This window comes from Elephas maximus, chromosome 3 (genome assembly GCF_024166365.1).
Source record: "Elephas maximus indicus isolate mEleMax1 chromosome 3, mEleMax1 primary haplotype, whole genome shotgun sequence".
NCBI lineage: Eukaryota > Metazoa > Chordata > Mammalia > Proboscidea > Elephantidae > Elephas > Elephas maximus.
The window spans coordinates 6,917,825-6,936,305 of record NC_064821.1 but is presented as its reverse complement, the minus strand read 5'-3'; the positions used below and the strand labels follow the sequence as shown (position 1 = coordinate 6,936,305).

The window sequence follows — 18,481 nt, the reverse complement described above, 5'->3', positions numbered from 1 at the left end:
AGTGAAAGATCCCAGACACAAAGGACAAATATCATATGGTCTGACTTGGACGAAATATCTAGACTAGGCCAATGCAGAGGCAGGAAATGGATTGGTGGTTCCCTGAGTCTGGGGTGAGGAGATAATGGGGACTTATTACTCAGCGGGAAATCCTGGTGGCGTAGTGGTTAAGTGCTACGGCTGCTAACCATGAGGTCGGCAGTTTGAATCCACCAGGCGCTCCTTGGAAACTCTACTGGGCTGTTCGACTCTGTCCTCTAGGGTCGCTATGAGTCGGAACTGACTTGATGGCAGTGGGTTTTTTGGGTATTACTTCGTGAGGCCAGAATTTCTGTTTGGGGTGATGAAAACGTTTTGGAAATGGACAGCGGTGATGGTTACACAACACAGTGAATGTAATTAATGCCACTGAGTTGTCCCCTGAAAATGGTCCAAACACCAAATTCTCTATTTTATCACAATGAAAAAAAAAGGGTGCTCAAGTTGCTGCCCAAGTCTGTTGGAGTTGGGGATTTGATCGAAGACCAACCAATTCCAAAGCTCGCACCCTCTTCCTTTTTAAATTTTATTGTACTGAAAATATACATAAAACACGTGCCACCTCAACACAGGTATAATTCAGCCACGCTGTTCACACCCTTCAGGTTGTGCAACCAATCTCGTGAACCTTTTCTAAATCGTTCCTCCGCCGTTAACACGAACTCAACGCCCCCCCAAGCAAAACCCCCCCTTCCCCCTCCCTCCCGCCCCTGCTGACCACTAACAAGCTTTGGTTCCTGTGTATTTCCTTATTTCATATAACTGAGATGCACAGTGCTTGCCCTTCTGTGATGACGTAGTTCTTTTTTGTTTTGTTTTTTGAATATTTTACCGTGTTTTAGGTGAAAGTTGACACAGCAAATTAGGTTCCTATCCAACAATTTTTGTACAGATTGTTCTGTGACATTGGTTACAATTTTCCCAAGGTGTCAGCCCTCTCATCTTTGCTTTTGGGTAAATGTGGACCGTTTGGTCTCGTGGAGTTGGTTGTTTAAGGAAGCCCTTTCCTCACCGGTGATATTATTTATTTTGTAAGCCAATCTATTATTTGGCTGAAAGGAGACCCCTGGGAGTGGCTTCAGTTGCAACTTAAAAGGGTATCTTAGGGCAAGAGTCTCAGGGGTTCCTCTACTCTCTGTCAGTCCAGGAAGTCTGGTTTTCTTTAGGAACTGGAGTTTTGCTCTACATTTTTCTTCCATTCTCTCCAGGACCTTCTATCGTGCAGAGCTGATGGATTTCGCTCAGCGTGATGTTTGTAAGTGTATCCATGTTGTGGCATGCAACCAAACTCCATTTCTCTTCATTTATTTTTTGCAATTCTTTTTTTTAATTATTGTACTTTAGGTGAAGGTTTACAGAGCAAACTAGTTTCTCATTAAACAATGATTACACATATTGTTTCATGACATTGGTTGCCAACCCCACAATATGTCAACACTCTCCCCTTCACAACCTTGGGTTCCCCATTACCAGCTTTCCTGTCCCCTCGTACCTTCTTGTCCTGGCCCCGGGCTGGTATGCCCCTTTAGTCTCGTTTTGTTTCACGGGCCTGTCTAATCTTTGGCTGAGAGGTGAACCTCAGGAGTGACTTCAGTACTGCGCTCTAAGGATGTCCGGGGCCATACTCTCAGGGCCTTTCCAGTCTCTGTCAGGCCAGTAAGTCTGGCCTTTTTTTTTTTTTTTCTTAATGTGAGTTGGAATTTTGTTTTACTTTTTTCTCTAGCTCTGTCTGGGACCTTCTATTGTGATCCCTGTCCGAGCAGGCAGTGGTTGTAGCCAGGCACCATCTAGTTGTGCTGGACTCAGCCTGGTAGAAAAACTTCATTTCTCTTCATGGCTGAGTAGTATTCCATTGTGTGGACACACCACATCTTGTTTATCCATTTATCTGTGGATGAACATTTCAGTAGTTTCCCCACGTCAGCTCTTGTGAAAAGCGCTGCAGTGGACATGGGTGTCCAGGTTCGCTTAGCCTTTGTTAGGCTATGCTGCTCAAAACGCCATCAGCGAGCAGGATGAGCCCTGTGCTGAGTTACAACAAGCAGGACGAGCCCTGTGCTGAGTTACAACAGCACCTTCACGCATCAAGGATGGCTATATGCTGGGAGACGCACGGCTGAATCAGAAGGTTCTCCAACTCCAAGCCCAGCCCCAAGAGTTGGTGCTTCAGTCTCAGCAGGGCAGAGGGATCCAGGGCAGAGTTCAGAGAAGCTGAGCACTGATCAGAAGACCCCCCAGGACCTTGGACGTTTACTGCTGGCAGGAACCACAGAAATCCCCTGATCTGATTCCACCCTTTACGCTGGAGAAAAAGTGCCTTTCTCCAGGGCACACCAGGAATAAGTTAGTCCCCAGTCCAGGCCACCTCTAACAAACCACACCATGAAACAAACCCGATGCCGTGAAGTCGATTCCAACTCATGGTAACTCTGTGTGCTACTGAGCTCCATAGGGTTTTCAAGGCTGAGATCTTTATGGAGAAGAGCTCTGGTGGCCCAGGGGTTAAGCACTCGGCTGATAACCAAGAGGTCAGTGGTTTGAACCCACTCAGCGGCTCTGTGGGAGAAAGGCCTAGTGATCTGCTCTTGTAAAGATTACAGCCTAGAAAATCCTGTGGAACAGTTCTACTCTGTCACATGCAGGTCACTACGAGTCAAAAATCAGTGTGACAGCACCATGACCACCAATAACAATCTTTATGGAAGCAGATTGCCGGGCCTTTCTTCTGTGGTGCCTTGCTGGGTGGATGTGAAATGCCCACCTTTCGATTAGTATTCAAGCGTGAACCGTGTGTGCCACCCTGGGTTCTTAATGACCGTGAGTTCCTCACTACAGATGACCCTGAGTTTGCCCGAACTTTCAAGTCTGGCCGTCACAACAGGCCCTTTGTAAATATCCAGGCATCAGCCCAACTTACAAGGGTCCAAGAGGAAGATTTATAGAAGGGATGTGGAAAGGAGAAGAACCTTCTCAAGGTGAAAGGACAGGTAGGAGGTAGGCACCATCCAAGTAGCCACTTGTTATCGAATTGTGTCCCCCTAACCTCTGTACCGGAAACCCTGGTAGCGTAGTGGTTAAGTGCTACGGTTGCTAACCAAAAGGTCGGCAGTTTGAATCCACCAGGCGCTCCTTGGAAACTCTACGGGGCAGTTCTACTCTGTCCTATAGGGTTGCTATGAGTTGGAATCAATTGGATGGCAATGGATTTTTTTTTTAACCCCTGTTCCTATAAATGGGACCTTGTTTGGGGAAATAGGGTCTTTTTTTTGAAGATCTTATCAGTTTAGTTAATGCAGTCATACCAGAGTAGGGTGGGTCTTTATCCTAAACACTTCTAAGTGGTGTTTTATAAACCAGAAGGACAGAATGTCCATCAACAGATGAGTGGATAAATAAGATGTGGTATATACACGCTGTCATGGACTGAATTGTGTCCCCCAAAAATGTATCAGTTTGGCTAGGCCATGATTCCCCGTACCGTGTGACTGTCTACCATTTTGCCATCTGATGGGATTTCCCATGTGTTGTAAATCCAATCTCTATGATGTTAATGAGATGGGATTAGCAGGCAGTTATGTTGACTGGAACGACAAGATTTGATTGTGTCTTAAGTCAATCTCTTTTGAGATATAAACAAGAGAAGGGAGCAGAGAGACAGGGGGACCTCATACCACCAAGAAAAAAGAGCCAGGAAAATAGCGCAAGGTTGGACCCAAGGTCCCTGAACTGAGAAGCTCCTCAACAGGGGGAGACTGATGACAAGGACCTTCCTCCAGAGCTGACAGAGAGAGAAAGCCTTCCCCTGGAGCTGATGCCCTGAATTTGGACTTCTAGCCTCCAAGACAGTGAGAGAATAAATTTCTCTTTGTTAAAGCCATCCACTTGCGGTATTTCTGTTATAGCGGCACTAGATGACTAAGACACACACAATGGGGTATTACTCAGCCATAATGAGAAATGAAATCCTGATTCCTGCCACAACATGGATGAACCTTGAAAACATCATGCTGAGCGAAAAACGTCAGTCAGAAAAGGACAAATAGTGCATGATCTCAGTTATGTGAAATAAGCAAATATGTAGAAGCCAAAGGTTCTTAGTGGTTACCAGGGATGGGAGCGAGGGGAAAGGGGGAGTCTTTGCTTAGGGGACATTGAGTTTATGTTTCTCATGGGAAAATACTTTGGCAAAAGGAGAGCGAGAATGTTTGCACAGCTTGAAGGAGGTAATCAAGGCCGTTGCACTGTAAATGTAGAAACTACTGCACTGGGGAATGTTCTGGTGTGCATATTTTCACCACGATAAAAAAAGAAAAAGAAGGGCAGACAGAGAAACAGAGCCACTCACAGAGCGAAGATAGCATGTGAGAATCCATCTACAAGCCAAGGAAAGCCAAGCAACGGCCAGGGCTACAGCAGCTGGGGGAGAGGAAGGGGGATCCTGCCCTAGAGCCTTCAGGGAGAGCACAGCCCTGCCAACACCCCGAATTCACACGTCTATGCTCCAGAACTGTGAGACCATACATCTCGGTTCTTTGAAGCCACCCACGTTGTGGTATTTGTTACAGCGGTTCTAGGAGACTAAGACACCACCTTTCTGCTGAAATATTTGGAATGCAAACTCCTGCAGAAAATCCACCATAACCACGCCAGGTACTGAGCAGAACAAGGGATTCCTGCCTGCCTCTCACTGTAAAGAAATGCAGGTATGTGTAAAATAAACATGGGGTTGGGTGCCCTTGAGTGGTCCCAACTCATGGCGACCCCACGTGACAGGGCAGAACCGCCCCATAGGGTTTTCTAGGCTGTCGTCTTTATGGGATTAGACCACCAGGTCTTTCTCCTGTGGAGGTGCTGGGTGGATTCGAACTTCCAACCTTGCGGTTAGCAGCTGAGTGTTTAACCGTTGCACCACCACTTCACCGTTGCAAACATCTAGTCTTAGAAGAGGGGCAAAGTCCTCAAATGTGGGGAGTCCCTTCCTCCATATTCTTCCTGCTGACTGGACACAAACCAACAAGGAGCTCACAGCTTCCCGCAGCAGCTATTTCCTTTTGAACAGGACTGAGCTCTATAAAGCACCTTTCAATACTGGGCTCAGGGGCAGTAGTGGCTCAGTGGTAGAACTCCCGCCTCCCATGTGGGAGACCCAGGGTCGGTTCCCGGCCAGTGTACTTCACGCGCAGCCACCACCCGTCTGTCAGTGAATGCTGGCGCGTTGTTAGGATGCTGACCAGGTTTCATCAGAGTGTCCAGACTAAGACCGACTAGGAAGAAAGGCCTGGCAATTGACTTCCAAAAATCAGCCAGTGTAAACCCTATGGATCACAGGCGTCTGATCTGCAACCAATCAAGCGAATGATGCGGGACCAGGCAGCGGTTCGTTCTGTTGTGCGTGGGGTCGTCAAGCCTCAGAGGCCGACTTGGATTGCAGCTAGCAGCAAGTCCATGTTTGGAAATTAGGCCTGTCGTGAACAGAACGAAATGCCGCCCACTCCTGCACCGTCCCCAGGATCAGCTGCCGATAGGACTCCTGTGATCCGTACGGTTTTCACTGGCTGACTTTCAGAGGTCTATCCCCAGGCCTTTCTTCCTAGTCCATCTTAGTCTGCAAGCTCTGTGAAACCTGTTCAGCATCCTAGCAACACGCAAGCCCCCAGTGACAGACGGGTGGTAGCTGCCCATGAGGTGCACTGGCTGGGAATCGAACCAGGGTCTCTTGTACAGAAGGTGAGAATTCTATTCCTGAACCACCGCTGCCCCCAGGAAACATTTAGAATTGTTAAATGTTTAGAATTCTTAAAATAATGTGCCGGTGGGGACTTTCTATAGCTTTAGGGGCGGAAACACATCTTAAAGGACGGAGCATATATTCACTGAGCTTCTGTTTTGTGCCTGGCCATGCTAATCCTTGATGAGGCTGCAGAGGGGACACATGGACAGAGCCTTCGTGGATTGTGGGGGATGAGACGGTGAGTGGTGAGTGGGTGAGAACCCGGCTGCCCCTGCCCTGGCCTCCACCTCGGAGAAAGCACCAGACCCACTCTCCCCACGGTGGCTTGGAACCCTGGGACGTTGTACCTGGGGAAGTCCTCATCCTGCCACTCCTCCTTCACATCCACGTTTTCCATCCGGAGCGTGGCTTCCGTGGTCCCCATGGCAGCCAGGAAGAGGAGATGCTCGAAGCCCAGATGAGTCCTGAAGGGGGGCCACAGACAGAGGGGCAGGTTTCACTGGACGATGACTGTCACAACAATCCCCCACCCTGATCAAAAGGGGAAAAAATGCAGAACAGAATTTAAGATTGTCATGGAATTCAGACTTTGTGGAGCCATGAAGGCTAGGTGAATGCCCGGAACCACTGCCCTGAGATAATCCCTAAATCTTAATCCTTAAGCCAAAAATATCCCCTTCAACCAAAAATACCCACTGCCATTGAGTTGATTCTGACTTATCGTGACCGTATAGAACAGAGTAGAACTGCCCCATAGGGCTTTCAAGGCTGTAAATCTTTACGGAAGTAGACCGCTACATATTTCTCAGGTGGCGCAGCTGGTGGATTTGAACCGCCAACCTTTCATTAGCAGCCGAGCACTTAACCACTGCACCACTAAAAAAAAAAAAAAAAAGGGCTCCTTAAACCAAACAGCAGTTTAGCTTAACTAGTAAAGAACGTCTGCCTTGAACATTGTGCTCTTTAAGGTCTATCTACATGGGATCAAATGGACAACAGGAACTCGAAAGGTTAGACAGGACGCTTAGGGGGCAGGGGGTTCACGTTAATGGCGGAGGAAGGACTCAGAAAAGGAGGCTGAGAATAGCTGCACAACTTGATGAAAGTGATCAGTGTTTGAACTGTACATGTAGAAGCTCTCGAACTGGTGTATGTTTTGCTGAGTATTGTCCTCAACAGCAACAAAGAGAATAAAATAAAAAATTTTAAAAAAGAAACATGTAATATAACAGCACACGCTTAAGCAAAAATAAGAGATTGTTCTACAAAAAGGCCTCATGCTCACTGTCTTATTGACTTATTGTCTAGCCTTTCGAGGCATGCCCATTTCACAGATGAGAAAATGGAGACTCAGAAGGCTGAACGTACCCAGCTGTTCCCAGGCGAGTCTGGAGTTTGAACCCAGGTATGATCCCCTCCTTGGCAGCTCTGAAATTCACCCTTCCTCCCCCAGGGACTACCAGGATCCGGATTAATCCTCCCCCCCTTGAACTTCAACGGGGAAGCAATAAATCCAATTAAGGCATTCACGTGGCAGTGCGAATGATGGATATAGGGAGCCCCTTGCTGACACAAATGGTCAGGTGATCGACTACTAGGCTAAAGGTTGGTAGTTCAAACTCACCCAGAGGCACCTGGGAAGAAAGGCCTGGTGCTCTGCTTCTGAAAGAAAAAGGGTGAAAACCCTGTGGAGCACTGTTCTGCTCTGCACACATGGGGTTGCTGTGAGCTGGAGTCAACTAGATGGCAACTGGCTTAACGACTTATCCACTTTGACTTCTCTGCTGGGACTGGCACTTTCGAAGAGGTCCTGGTCAACCCCAGCTCACTGCTATCTGCTCCAGGCCACCTGCCCTGCCTGTCTGCCCCCAGGAAGAAGCAAATTCTGAAAACCTGCTGACCCCAGAGCTGGTGAAGGTAGTGTGGAATAGTGGGATGGCTAGCCGGGATCATAATTATTTAACCCCTTGCCTTCGAGTCGATTCTGACTCATGGCGACCCCATGTGTGTCAGAGTAGAACTGTGCCCCATAGGGTTTTCTTGGCTGTAATCTTTGTGGAAGCGGATCGCCAGACCTTTCTTCTGTAGAGTGGTTGGGTGGGTCTGAACCATCAACCTTTCGGTTAGTAGCTGAGAGCAAACTGCCATAATGATTACCAAGCACAAGATGCTGGCTTTGTTTATGGTGTTCACAGGAGCTGGCTGGGGATGGCGGACTGCTCAAGGGCTGGCTGTCTGAGGTCTGAATTCGCATCTACCCAGGCAGGGCAGACTCCCAGGCTATTCATCTCTCCAGGCCTATTTCCCTGTCTGTAGATGAAACCGTTGGACCAGAAATAATCTCTACAGCCCACTTCCGCCATGACACTCCAGGACGCAGTGACTCAACCAACATCACCCATTCCATCCTTTTAACCCAGTGGTTCTCAACGGGGGGCAATTGTGGCCCCCCAGGGGATGCTGGGTGATGTCTGGAGACATCTGTGGGTGTCACGACTTGGGTGGGGGAGGGTGCTACTGCCATGGAGTGGGTGGAGGCCAGGGATGCTGCTCAACACCCTACAGTGCACAGGACGGCCTCACCCCAGAGAGCGATCCAGCCCTAAACGTTAACAGTGCTGACAGGAAGAAATCTTATGTTAATTACCTGAAAAAATATTCAAATAACTATCTGAAAATTGTTTTCACAACTATTTCAAAATTATTTGATATCTTATGATGTTAGTTATTTGAAAAAATAGTGTATGGTGCGACCCTGTGCACGCTGTACTCCCACTGGGTCAGCAGGTATAAACCAGGGGGCCCTCCAGCTCCTGGGATTCCACCCCCTCCCTCCCCACTCAGGGCGTGGATTTAAATGTGGGCAGCGTCCTAGGATGTCAGGAGGTCAGACGATTATAGACGCAGTCTCTCGCGGGTCAGTGGAATCTCCGAACCCAGGGGTTCTCACCCAGGGTGATTCTGCCCCCACGGGATACTGGGTGATGTCTGAGGGTTTTTGTGGTTGTCACAACTGGGGTGTGGGTGGAGACCAGGGGATGCTGCTCAACACCCTACAGTGCACAGGACACCCAGCCCCAGAGAAGGATCCGGCCCCCCGTCAGCGGTGCTGAGGGGGAGGGACCTTGTTTTCAATGAAGCAGAAGCCGCTGTGGGCCCCGGAATATTTGTGAAGGGACACGGTCTCGGCAGTCGCCCCCGAGCCCCCTCTTTGACTGCATGGCATCATCTCATCTTACAGCTCCCCTGTGGTTGTCCCCCTCCCCTGCCCCTCAGGCTCTGCTCCTGACCCCACAAATGCCTCTCTGTGCAGCTGCTGCCAGGCTAATGGTTTGGGGTGTCGTTTTTTTCTAAGCCCCTACGCGACTGCAGCCACCCCGATATTTGGTTTGCCTGGGATATGGCTCGGTAAGGGAGGCCGGGGCTCCTGGGAGGCTGAGACAGGTAGGTGCCGCCAGGAAGGGCGGGACGGCTCAGACTAGCTCATCCCCCTTCAGGTAAGGGCTTCTCACTCCACTCTCCTCCCTGCCCAGAGCAGCGGCACTCGTCCACCCAAGTGGGAGGGTAAGACGCAGCCCCCCAAACCTCCCCTTCCGGTCTGCCGCGGGCAACAGCAACTACCGAGAAGCTTCCGGCACCCCCACTCCCTTTCCAAGGGAACGTTCACGTCCCTGGAAATTCAGTTTCCATCCGAAGGGAGTGGCTTTGGCGTCTGTTTTCCTCTACAGACCCCGCGTCCTTGTACTGAGCGGGGTGCGACCTCAGCCCCCAGCAAGGCGCTGGAAGAGACGTTGGAACTTCCTGCACAGACCCCACACATCCTCTAAATATGGGGTGTGGGTGGGCCCCGAGGGACCCCATACACTCCCGAATTCAGCTTCCGGCTTCACCTTTGAGGGCAGCTACGAGGTGACGTGCCCAACACCTCAGACGTGAGCTGTGACGCACAAGTTCAGATGCGAACCGAACGGTTGGCGGTTCGAATCCACCCAGCCGCGCAACAGAAGAAAGGCCTGGTGATCTGCTCCCGTAAAGATGACTGCCAAGAAAACCCTACATGGCATAGTTCTCTACTCTGACACATGACTCAGAATCGGCTGCACGGCAACGGGTTTCCTTTCCTTCACCGTCTCCCTCCCATCCCAACCCCACAGGCAAACCTTTACATATACACTTTGAAAATCTCGCTCCAAATGGCCCAGGGTGGTTGTCCCAGTCCCTCTTGGTGTTATAAATAGGAAACGCGGGGGTGGGACTTGGACATTTCGGGCTCCCGGGAAGCGAGCGTCCTGGAGAGAGACTGGGGTTTTGAACGCGCTTCATCTCTAAGCGGGTTCTGAAAATGGTGCAGCTTTCCGCCTCCCAGGTAGACGGTGGGGGGTGTGTGCGCGGAGAGGGACGGTTTCCCCGGGCAAAAGAGATGTGTGAGCATCCAAGGAGGCCGGAGCGGCGATTCTCTGCCCTCACCCAGCCCATCTGCCGGAAAGGGATTTCGGCAGCAGCACTGAAAGCCTCCGGACAAGCCTTCCTCCGCGGGGAGGGAGGCAGGAAGGAAGGTGCACTCACCTCCGCGGCGGCGGCCTCCCGGCGTCACAGCAGGCGTCACAGGCAGACAAAGGCGCGCCCAGCCCGGACGCGCATCCCCGACCCTCGGAGAGCGGTCCCCAGGCCTTCAGCGCATCCGAGGACGATGCAGGCGAGGAAGCTGCGCCCAAGAAAGGTCACCCGGGGCAACGCGGCCAGCGCTTCGGACCCGGTGGTCCAGAGGTGGGCTAGCGCGCGGGTCCGCCTCGCTCCGCCCGGGCTGCGCCCCCTGTCATCGCCTCCTCCACCGGGGATTTTCTCCCACCCAGCTCACAGCTGGCGGAGGGAAGCTGCGCTTCCAGGAGGCGCTTTATTATGCTGCTTTTGTGTGCTGGGTGGGTGGGTGGGGGCAGGTCCGATCCCAAAGCACAGCCCCCTGCCGGAATCCGGTCCTCTCCATTGGTGGAGCGGGGCGCATCTCCGTGAGGCTCCGCAGGGCCAGCGGCGGCGCAGGCGACTTCCTGATGGCGCATCACCGATTGGAAAAAAACAAAACAAGGGGTCCAGACATACATAAATAAATAAAGACCGTGATGGCCTCGTTTTTAAAAACGAAGAGAGGGGAAAAAATACAAGGCCGTAGGGGCACCTGTACTTCCAAACTGGAGCCTCTTCTGAGCCGTCTTAGCAGGCACAGAAATAATGTCCTTGGGATTCGTCTCACCGGCTAGTGAGTCAGATGGACATCGGGGATGGAAGACCACGGGTTGAGGACGGGACTGAGAGCGGGGGGACACAGGCGCTGCCCAGACGCACTTTCTCCAGCCGCCTTGCGAAAAGCGCCCCCTGGAGGTGTGCGTTGGGGTGGCCCTGCCCTGGAGGGTTTGGAGAAGACAGTGGAACCGCGTAGGGATAACAGCATCGCCTCTGGAGTCAGATGGGAAAGGGGTCTGAATCCTGGCCCCGGACACTCGCTAGCCGGGGGGCCTGAGGTAAAGGATCTGGCTTCTCTGGGCCTCAGTTTCCGTATCTGTGAAATGGGGACATATGGAACTACCATTTCAGCACGTGACGAGCTCACTCACGGAGCGCTCTTAGCACCGGAGCCTGGAGAGGCTCTACAAATGTTCCTTGCTATTGTTGTTTGTATTTTGAGAACCCAAGTAGAAACGGAGGCCTTGTTCTCCCCTGACCATCTTAATCACCACGCTGTTTTTTTTTTTTTTTTTTTGGGCACCTGTCCTAGGAACACATCAAGGTCATTTCCTCCGCAGTGCCTTTGCACGTGCTGTGCCCTCTGCCTGGGACACTCTTCCCCCAGTCGTTGTTGTGGGGCACCGTGGCGTCCGAGCCTGACTCATAGCGACTCCAGGTGTGACAGAGCAGAACTGCTCCATAAGGTTTTCTTGGCTGTAATCTTTACCGAAGCCAATCGCCAGGCCTCTCTTCCATGGAGCCTCTGGGTGGGTTTGAACCACCAACTTTCCATTAGCAGCTAGCGCTTAACCATTGTGCCACCAGTTCAGAAGGTATCTCCTTAGAGAGGACTTCCCTGATCACCCCCCACCCTGTCTCCCACTCCATCGCCTTCTGTCCCACAGTCTGATCTGATTTTTTTTTTAGGTTTAATGCATTTCTTTTCATGGTGGTAAAACACATCTAACATTAAATTTACCACTTTTATCATTTGAAAGTGTACAATTCATATACATATATTCACAACGCTGTGTAATGGCCACCTCTATCTAGTCTCAGAAACGCCCCACCCCTGATGGAAACGCCCCAGCCCTCAGCAGTCACCCCCCATGTCCTTGCCCCAGCCCCAGCCCGGGACAACCTCTAATCCACTTTCTGTTTCCATGGATTTGCCTGTTCTTTGACATTTCTTATCAAAGGAATCAGCCGTTTCTCCCCATTTTGAGTCGTGCCACATCAGCAAAAGATGGTCCTGAACGCTCAGCTCCAACCATGTCGACGCCCCTTTGAGGAGGCAGCTCTTCCCCAGTCGTATTTTGAGTGCCTGCCAACCAGGGGGCTCATCCTCGTGCACTACACCAGTCAGACAATGTTCCGCTTCTATTCACAAGATTTTCACTGGCCTTTTTTTTTTTTTTTTTTAGATTGCCGGGTTTACTGCCTAGTCTGTCTTAGTCTGGAAGCTCCGCTGAAACCTGTCTGCCATGGGTGACCCTGCTGGTATCTGAATACCGGTGGCATAGCTTCCAGGATCACAGCAACACACACGCCCCTACAGCACGACCAACCGACAGAGGCATGGGGGAAAAGAATCATACAGTAGGTAAATTCTGGTGTCTGGCTTCTTCCGGTCAGCATGACGTTTCTGAGGTTCATCCCTCTGGTGGCAGGCACCAGGAGTTCATCCCTCTTTATGGCCGAGTAGTTTGCCACTGTGCGGATGGACCCCGTTGTGTCTACCCATCATCTGTGATGGACACTTGGGTTGTTTCCGCCTACTGGCTGCTGTGAACAGCTTTGCAGTGAAGACTGGCCTTCAGGTTACTGTTTACGTTCCTGCTTTCAATTCTTTTGGTCTATATCTCGGAATGGAGCTGCTAGGTCACGTGGTAATTCTAGGTTTAATTTTTTTGAGGAGCCACCAAACTGTTTTCCACCTGATAATTTATCAATGAACTTAAGAAAGATTGACATCTTTATGATGTTGAATCTTCCTTAAAAAAGAACAACAACAACAAAAAAGACATGTCTTTCTCTAGCTCAAGTTGCTTCTCCTCCCTCCAGGAGTGTTTTAGGGTTATATGCTTATTGTACCCCAGGGCATCTTACTTTGCTGTCATAAACACGGTCTTCTCTCCTGTTATATCTTCTAATTGACTTTTTTTTTATTGTGATGAAAAAAAAATTATGCACAGCAAAACATATGCCAATTCACACTTCACTAAAGAAGACATTCAGGTGGCTAACAGATACATGAGGAAAAGTTCACGATCATTAGCCATTAGAGAAATGCAGATCAAAACTACGATGAGATTCCATCTCACTCCAACAAGGCTGGCATTAATCCAAAAACACAAAATAATGTTGGAGAGGCTGTGGAGAGATTGAAACTCTTATACACTGCTGGTGGGAATGTCAAATGGTACAACCACTTTGGAAATCGATTTGGCACTTCCTTAAAAAACTAGAAATAGAACTACCATACAATCCAGCAATCCCACTCCTTGGAATATATCCTACGGAAATAAGAGCTTTTACACGAACAGATATATGCACACCCGTGTTCATTGCAGCACTGTTTACAATAGCAAAAAGATGGAAGCAACCAAGGTGCCCATCAGCGGATGAATGAATAAATAGATTATGGTATACTCACACAACGGAATACTACGCATCGATAAAGAACAGTGATGAATCCATGAAACATTTCATAACATGGAGGAATCTAGAAGGCATTATGCTGAGTGAAATTAGTCAGTTGCAGAAGGACAAATATTTTATGAGACCACTATCATAAGAATTTGAAAAACAGTTTAAACAGAGAAGAAAATATTCTTTGATGGTTATGAGAGTTGGGAGAGAGGGAGGGAGAGGGGTTTTCACTAATTACATAGTAGATAAGAACTATTTTAAGTGAAGAGAAAGAACACACAATACAGGAGAGGTCAGCACAACTGGACTAAGCCAAAAGGAAAGAAATTTCCTGAATAAACTGAATGCTTCAAAGACCAGCATAGCAGGGGCGGGGGTTTGGGGACCATGGTTTCAGGGGACATCTAAGTCGATTGGCATAATAAACTCTATTTAGAAAACATTCTGCATTCCACATTGGAGAGTGGTGTCTGGGGTCTTAAATGCTAGCAAGCAGCCATCTAAAATGCATTAATTGGTCTCAACCCACCTGGAGCAAAGGAGAATGAAGAACACCAAGGACACAAGGTGATTATAAGCCCAAGAGACAGAAAGGGCCACATAAACCAGAGACTACATCAGCCTGAGACCAGAACTAGATGGTGCCTGGCTGCAACCCATGACTGCCCTGACAGGGAACACAACAGAGAACCCCTGAGGTAGCAGGAGACCAGTGGGATGCAGACCCCAAATTCTCATAAAAAGACCAGACTCAATGGTCTGACTGAGACTAAAAGGACCCCGGTGGTCATAGTCCCCAGACCTTCTGTTAGCCCAAGATTGAAACCATTCCCAAAGCCAACTCTTCAGACAGGGACTGGACTGGACTATGGGATAGAAAATGATACTGGTGAAGAGTGAGCTTCTTGGCTCAAGCAGACACATGAGACTATGTGGGCAGCTCCTGTCTGGAGGGGAGATGAGAGGGCAGAAGGGGACAGGAGCTGGCCGAATGGACATAAGGGTATAAAGTGGAGGGGGGGAGTATGCTGTCTCCTTGGAGGGGGAGAGCAACTAGGAGTATATAAAAATATAGCAAGGTGTATATAAATTTTTGTGTGAGGGACTGAATTGGTTTGTAAACTTTCACTTAAAGCACAATAAAAATTAAAAAATATATATATGCCAATTCAACAATTTCTCCACATGCAATTCAGTGACATTGATTCCATTCTCCAAGTTGTGCAACCACTCTCACTGTCCTTTTCCAGACCATTCCACCACCATTGACATAAACTCACTTCCCCCTAAGCAAACACTCCCTGTCTCCCCCTCCCTCCCTCCCCTGGTAGCCACTAATAATTTTTGGTTTTTATATATTTCCTGATTTCATATAAGTGAGATCATCCAGTCTTTGTCCTTTTGTGACTGACTTATTTCTCTCAGCATGATGTTTTCGAGGTCCACCCATGTGGTGGTGTGCAGCAGGACTGCATTCCTCTTTACGGCTGAGTGGTACTCCATCGTGCAGAGGGCCCACGTTGTGTTTATCGGTTCGTCTGTTGATGGACACTTGGGTTGTTTCCACCCTTTGGCTATTGTGAAAAGTGCTGCAGTGAACACTGGTGTACAGTTTCGGTCTTCATTCTTGCCTTCACTTCTTCTGGGTATACACCTAGGATTAAGATTGCTGGGTCATATGGTAGTTCTATGTTCAACTTTTTAAAGAACCGCCAAACTTCTCCACAGCGGCTGCACCCTTCTACAACCTCGCTAGCACTTACTGTTTTCCATTTTTTCTGATCTTTGCCATTTTAATGGGGGTAAGGTGGTATCTCATGTGGTTTTGATTTGCATCTGCCTAACAGCTAATGTCTTGGAAGAAGTACAGCCAGAATGCTCCTCAGAAGCAAGGATGGCGAGACCATCTCACGTGCTTTGGACACGTTGTTATCGGGAGGGACCAGTCCCTGGAAAAGGACATCACGCTTGGTAAAGTAGAGGGTCAGCAAAAAAGAGGAAGACCCTCATTGAGATGGATTGACAGAGTGGTGGCAACAATGGGCTCAAACACAGCAACGATTATGAAGATGGTGCAGGACCAGACGGTGTTTCATGTCGTTGTACATAGGATCACTACAATCCGGAGCTGACTTGATGGCACCTAGCAACAACGGCTAATGAAGGAGGCTGGGTGGCACAGCGATTAAGCAATCGGCTGCCAACCAAAAGGAAGACGGTTCAAATCCACCAGCCACTCTCCCGGAGAAAGATGTGGCAGTCTGCTTTACAGCCTTGGAATCCCTAAGGGACAGTTCTACTCTGTCATAAAGGGTCACTATGGGTCGGAATCAGCTTGATGGCAATGGGTTTGGTTTTTTTATTTCCCTAGTTTCTTAACATTCATAGCATTTTTCCATTCCTTCTTTTGGGTGTTCCAGATATATAAGCACACCAGATATATTTACATACCATCTGCAGATACTCTTGCCTCTTCTTTTTCATTCTTTAAAATAACAGCTTTATACAGCTATAACCCACATGCCATGTAATTCACCCATTTAAAGTGTACAATCCAATAGCTTTTCCTGCATTCACGGAGCTCTGTAGCCATCACCATCATCAGTTTTAGAACATTTTCATCACCCCAAAAAGAAACCCCCTACTCATTAGCTAGGACCTAATGATGCACCAGTTAAGTGCTCGGCTGCTAATCGAAAGGTGAGTGGTTTGCACCCACCCAGCAGTTTCAAGGAAGAAAGACCTGACGATCTGCTCCCATAAAGACTGTTGTTGCTGTGTGCCGTTGAGTTGTTTCTGACCCATAGCGACCCTGTGTGCCAGAGTAGAACTGCCCCATACGGTTTGCTAGGCTGTGATCTTTTGGCGAAGTGGTTAAGAGCCCAGGCTGCTAACCAAAATGCTGGCAGTTCGAATCCACCAGCTCTAACTCTGTCACACGGGGTCGACATGAGTCAGAAGCAACCCGATGGCACACAACAATAAGAACAAAAACGGCCCATTAGCTGCCATTCCCCATTTCCCCCCAAACTCCCCATCCCCTAGGCAACCACTCATTTACTTTCTGTCTCTATGGATAAATTGAATCATACAATATGTGGCCTCTGGTATCGGCAGAGAAAACACTAAAATGAACCAGCTTTGCCAAGAGGAAGCAGCCTTCCTTATATAAGTAGAGCTGAGGGGCGGGGCGGGGGGACCAGAGGCTGGCGGTGAGTCATTACCCAGCTGGCCCTTAGCCAGGGAGTGTTGGGAGAGCTGCAGTCACCAGACGCCTCAGACTCTGTCCAGTGGCCGCACATGGTCAGGACGACCCCGGGGAAGGATGCCATGGCTAACTCACCAACACGGCTTCCCCCGGCACCCTGGGCTTTCTGTCCAAGGATTAGCTGTCATTGCTGTTGTTAGCTGCCGTCGAGTTGATTCTGACTTATGGAGACCCCATGTGTGCAGAGTAAAATGGCCCCGTAGGGTTTTCTAGGCCCCGTAGGTTTTTTTTTAATCTTTACAGAAGCAGATGGCCAGGTCTTTCTCCTGGGGAGCTGCTGGGTGGGTTCAAATCACCGACCTTTAGGTTAGCAGTCGAGCACAAACTGTTTGTGTTGCCTGGGGACCTTGCATCTTATATGTTGTCGTTAGGTGCCGTCAAGTTGATTCCAAGTCATGGCGACCCCATGTGTGCAGAGTAGAGCTGCCCCGTAAGGGTTTTCAAGGCACTTAACCATTGTGCCACCAGAGCTAATAATACGGGAGTCCAAACTGGGTCTTGCTAACAGTTAATGTGCTCGGCTGCTAGCGAAAAAGTTGAAGGTTCAAGTCCACCTGGAGATGCCTCGGAAGAAAGGCCTGGCAATCTACTTCTGAAAGGTCACAGCCTGGAAAAACCTATGGATCAGTTCTCTTCACACACGGAATCCCTGTGAGTTGAAGTTGACTTAATGGCAACTGGTATTTTTACTGATGCTTCCTTAGTATAAGGGGCCCTGGTGGCGCCGTAGTTAAGAGCTTGGCTGGCAACCAAAAGGTCAACAGTTCACATCCACCAGCCACTCCTTGGAGACCCTATGGGGCAGGTCTACTCTGTCCTACTGGGTTGCTATGAGTCAGAATGTTTTTTGTTTGTTCTTGTCTTTGGCTTTTGGTACTGAATATAAAGGAGCCCTGGTGGCCCAATGGTTACGTGCTTGGGTGCAAACTGAAAGGTTGGTGGTTCAAACCCACCCAGCAGCTCTGAGGGAGAAGACCTGGTGATCTGCTCCCATAACGATTACAGCCTAGGAAACCCTATGAGGCAGTTCTACTCTGTCACATGGTATCGCTGTGAGTTGAAAATCGACTTGATGGCACCCAACAACAACACTTAACATAGACAAAGAAACACTGCCTCTCCAGGGTTGCCCAATGTACTTTAAGTTTTTGATTCTCTTGTAATATTCCATGGTCAAAAAGCCAAATGGGTCTTGAATACACATTTGTCCACATGGGCTCCACCAGACTGAGTCCAGTACAGCTAAATGGTGCCCGGCCGCAACAACTGACTGCTCTGACAGGGATCACAATAGAGGGTCCCAACAGAGCTGGAGAAAAATGTAGAACAAGATTCTAACTCACAAAAAAAGACCAGACTTAGTGGCATGACAGAGACTGGAGAAACCCCAAGAGTATGGCCCCCCAGACATACTTTTAGCTCAGTACTGAAGTCACTCTTGAGGTTCACCCTTCAGTCAAAGATTGGACAGACCCATACAATAAAACAAGACTAAAGGGGCACACCAGCCCAGGGCAGGGACTAGAAGGCAGGAAGGGACAGGAAAGCTGGTAATAGGGAACCCAAGCTTG

The 18,481-nt window shown here is 49.2% G+C and overlaps 1 protein-coding gene across 4 annotated transcripts in view; it reads right to left on the bottom strand.

Annotated features, from left to right (window-relative positions):
• Positions 1–10,420, bottom strand: part of ATCAY (ATCAY kinesin light chain interacting caytaxin) — a 55,435-nt gene extending 45,015 nt beyond the window's left edge. The window contains exons 1-3 of one of the 4 annotated variants that reach the window (XM_049876414.1): positions 10,337–10,420; positions 7,395–7,432; positions 6,118–6,234 (exon numbers count right to left, since the gene is read on the bottom strand). In XM_049876414.1, coding sequence (XP_049732371.1) covers positions 6,118–6,194 — 77 coding nt within the window. In that variant the 5' untranslated portion in view covers positions 6,195–6,234; positions 7,395–7,432; positions 10,337–10,420. Of the gene's footprint in view, positions 1–6,117; positions 6,302–7,394; positions 7,433–10,336 lie in introns of all 4 variants that reach the window. The other 3 variants (XM_049876412.1, XM_049876411.1, XM_049876415.1) reach the window with 3 other exon arrangements.
• Positions 10,421–18,481: the final 8,061 nt, after the last annotated feature.